Here is a 2,326-nt window from a genome sequence, read left to right on the forward strand (position 1 = left end):
GGAGGACCTCACATGTTGCGCCTTGAGCAATTTGGAGAAAGGAAGGGACAGGAATTGAACTGATCATGACTGGACCTGAAAAATACCAGCTGGCTTGAAACATCAGTCACTTTGGTCCCAACTGCCTAGGGAGGTGGTGGGCTCTCCATCGCTGGAGGTCTTCAAGCAACAACTGGGCAGCCATCAATCAGGGATACTTTAGATGAGATTCTTCACAGAGCAAAGGGTTGGACACAATGGCCTTGATGTCCCCTGCCAAGTCTATGGGAACATAGGAAACTGCCTCATACTGAGTCAGACCATTGGTCCATCTAGCCCAGTGTTGTCATCGCTGACTGGCAGAAGCTCCCCAGGGTTTCAGGCAGGAGATTTCCTGCCCCACCTGGAGATGCTCCAGCCAGTTTCATGTGTGTGGCAGACTCTTAGTATTCCAACCAATCAATCAATCAATCAAAACAGCCATCTTTGTTTCTTGGTCACAAACCAATGGGAAACAGTACGCCCCCTGGCTCCCCAAATTTGTCCTCCTTTCTTCTGCCTACGATGAATCACATCCTGTTCTTAACATTCTTTCTGTACACTGTTTTTTTGAAGGTCCAGTCCAGGCTCTCAAGAGATGTCTTCTTCTGGATGTGGTGGTTGTCAGGGCTCATGCAACGATTATGGACGATCTGTTTGTTCCGAACCCTGTGGGAGAGGGTCAGTCTGTTCTGAACCCTCATGTGGCACATCCTGCAGCTCGGTGAGGCCGCTGCCTGAGGTGGGATGCTGCGGCACACCTCCACAGCAGTACTGCCCCCCCGTGCAAAAGTATTGCCCGCCAAGGCAAAAGTACTGCTGTCCTCCGGTGCAGAAGTATTGTCCTCCAGTGCAGAAATACTGCCCTCCAGTTCAAAAGTGCTGCCCACCAGTACAAAAATATTGTCCTCCAGTGCAGAAATACTGCCCTCCAGTTCAAAGGTGCTGCCCACCAGTACAGAAATATTGTCCTCCAGTGCAGAAATACTGTCCTCCAGTTCAACAGTGCTGCCCACCAGTACAAAAATATTATCCTCCAGTGCAGAAATGCTATCCTCCAGTTCAACAGTGCTGCCCACCAGTACAGAAATATTGTCCTCCAGTGCAGAAATACTGTCCTCCAGTTCAACAGTGCTGCCCGCCAGTGCAAAAATATTGTCCTCCAGTGCAGAAATACTGTCCTCCAGTTCAGCAGTGCTGCACCCCAGTGCAGAAATACTGCCCCCCGGTTCAACAGTGCAGCCCACCAATCCAACAGACCTGCATCCCAGTGCAGCCATGCCCTCCGTGCTATGTGCCTGCTCAACAGTGCTGCCCACCAGCTCAACAATACTGCCCACCACTTCAGCAAACGTGCGGAGTGCCAGACATCTGCCAGACACAGCAAGTGTGCGAAGCACCTCCCCACCTTCTGAAGAATTAGCTAATGAGATGAAAGAAAATGCGCCGATGAGCACATCTGAATCGGTCTTGAAATCTCATTTGCCGTCTTTCTTCTTTTCAAGGCTCCACCAATGTCTCCAGCCCATTAAGTGGTAGAATCTGACTACTTAAACCGCTCCAGTTTTAGTTCAAGGCCACAGCTAGACCTAAGGTTTCTCCTGGGATCATCCAGGGTTCGCCCCTGCCTGAGCACTGGATCCCCTGTGTGTCACCTAGATGAACAGTTTTGACCCCTGGACGATCCAGGGATAAACCTTAGGCCCAACAAGTAATACTAAGAATCCTAAGAAGAACATGATTGAAATGTTGTGTTTTCTTCGTAGGGATGAATCCATCCAGGGGAATTTGGGGGTCACTGACGTTTCAGCAGCTAGACCCCATGAACTTCAGCTTGCTTCCTCATGAACTGTCCTGAATTGATCTGCATTGAGTCCAGTCAGTTTATGGATTTTCCAGTAGTTTGTTTCTTTTTTCTGCAAATAGGAAGTTGTGCAAATCGCAAATATAATTTGCTTAATTTGTGCGAATTCGTTCTGGGATGTCCAGAATTTGAACAAATTTCAGCCATAATTTGCATAATTTGTGGAAATTCCAGCTGCAACTTGGGGGATTAGCACAAATTTACTAAGGTGGCACATTGTTTTAACTGTTTTAATTGTTTTAGTGTTTTTAAATTAGATATTGTTTTAACTTGGTTCATGGTTTAATTTGTTTTTAGCTGTGTATATTTACTGTTTTATACTATATGCTTTTATCTGTAAGCCACCCTGAGATCTTAATGATATAGGGTGGGATATAAACATTTTAAATAAATAAAATAATAAATTAATAAATTCCAACCAGAATTTCCACAAATTACATGAAT

At 46.1% G+C, this 2,326-nt stretch overlaps 1 protein-coding gene across 1 annotated transcript; it reads left to right on the forward strand.

The window, feature by feature from the left end:
• The first annotated feature begins 616 nt into the window (after positions 1-616).
• LOC134412164 (uncharacterized) lies at positions 617-1,834 on the forward strand. Its single transcript, XM_063145988.1, has 2 exons — positions 617-1,587; positions 1,721-1,834. Exon 1 carries the CDS (start codon positions 617-619, stop codon positions 1,439-1,441), a length of 825 nt encoding a protein of 274 aa, XP_063002058.1. The 3' UTR covers positions 1,442-1,587; positions 1,721-1,834.
• The last annotated feature ends 492 nt before the right edge of the window (positions 1,835-2,326 follow it).

Source organism: Elgaria multicarinata, chromosome 21 (assembly GCF_023053635.1).
Source record: "Elgaria multicarinata webbii isolate HBS135686 ecotype San Diego chromosome 21, rElgMul1.1.pri, whole genome shotgun sequence".
In the NCBI taxonomy this organism is placed as follows: domain Eukaryota; kingdom Metazoa; phylum Chordata; class Lepidosauria; order Squamata; family Anguidae; genus Elgaria; species Elgaria multicarinata.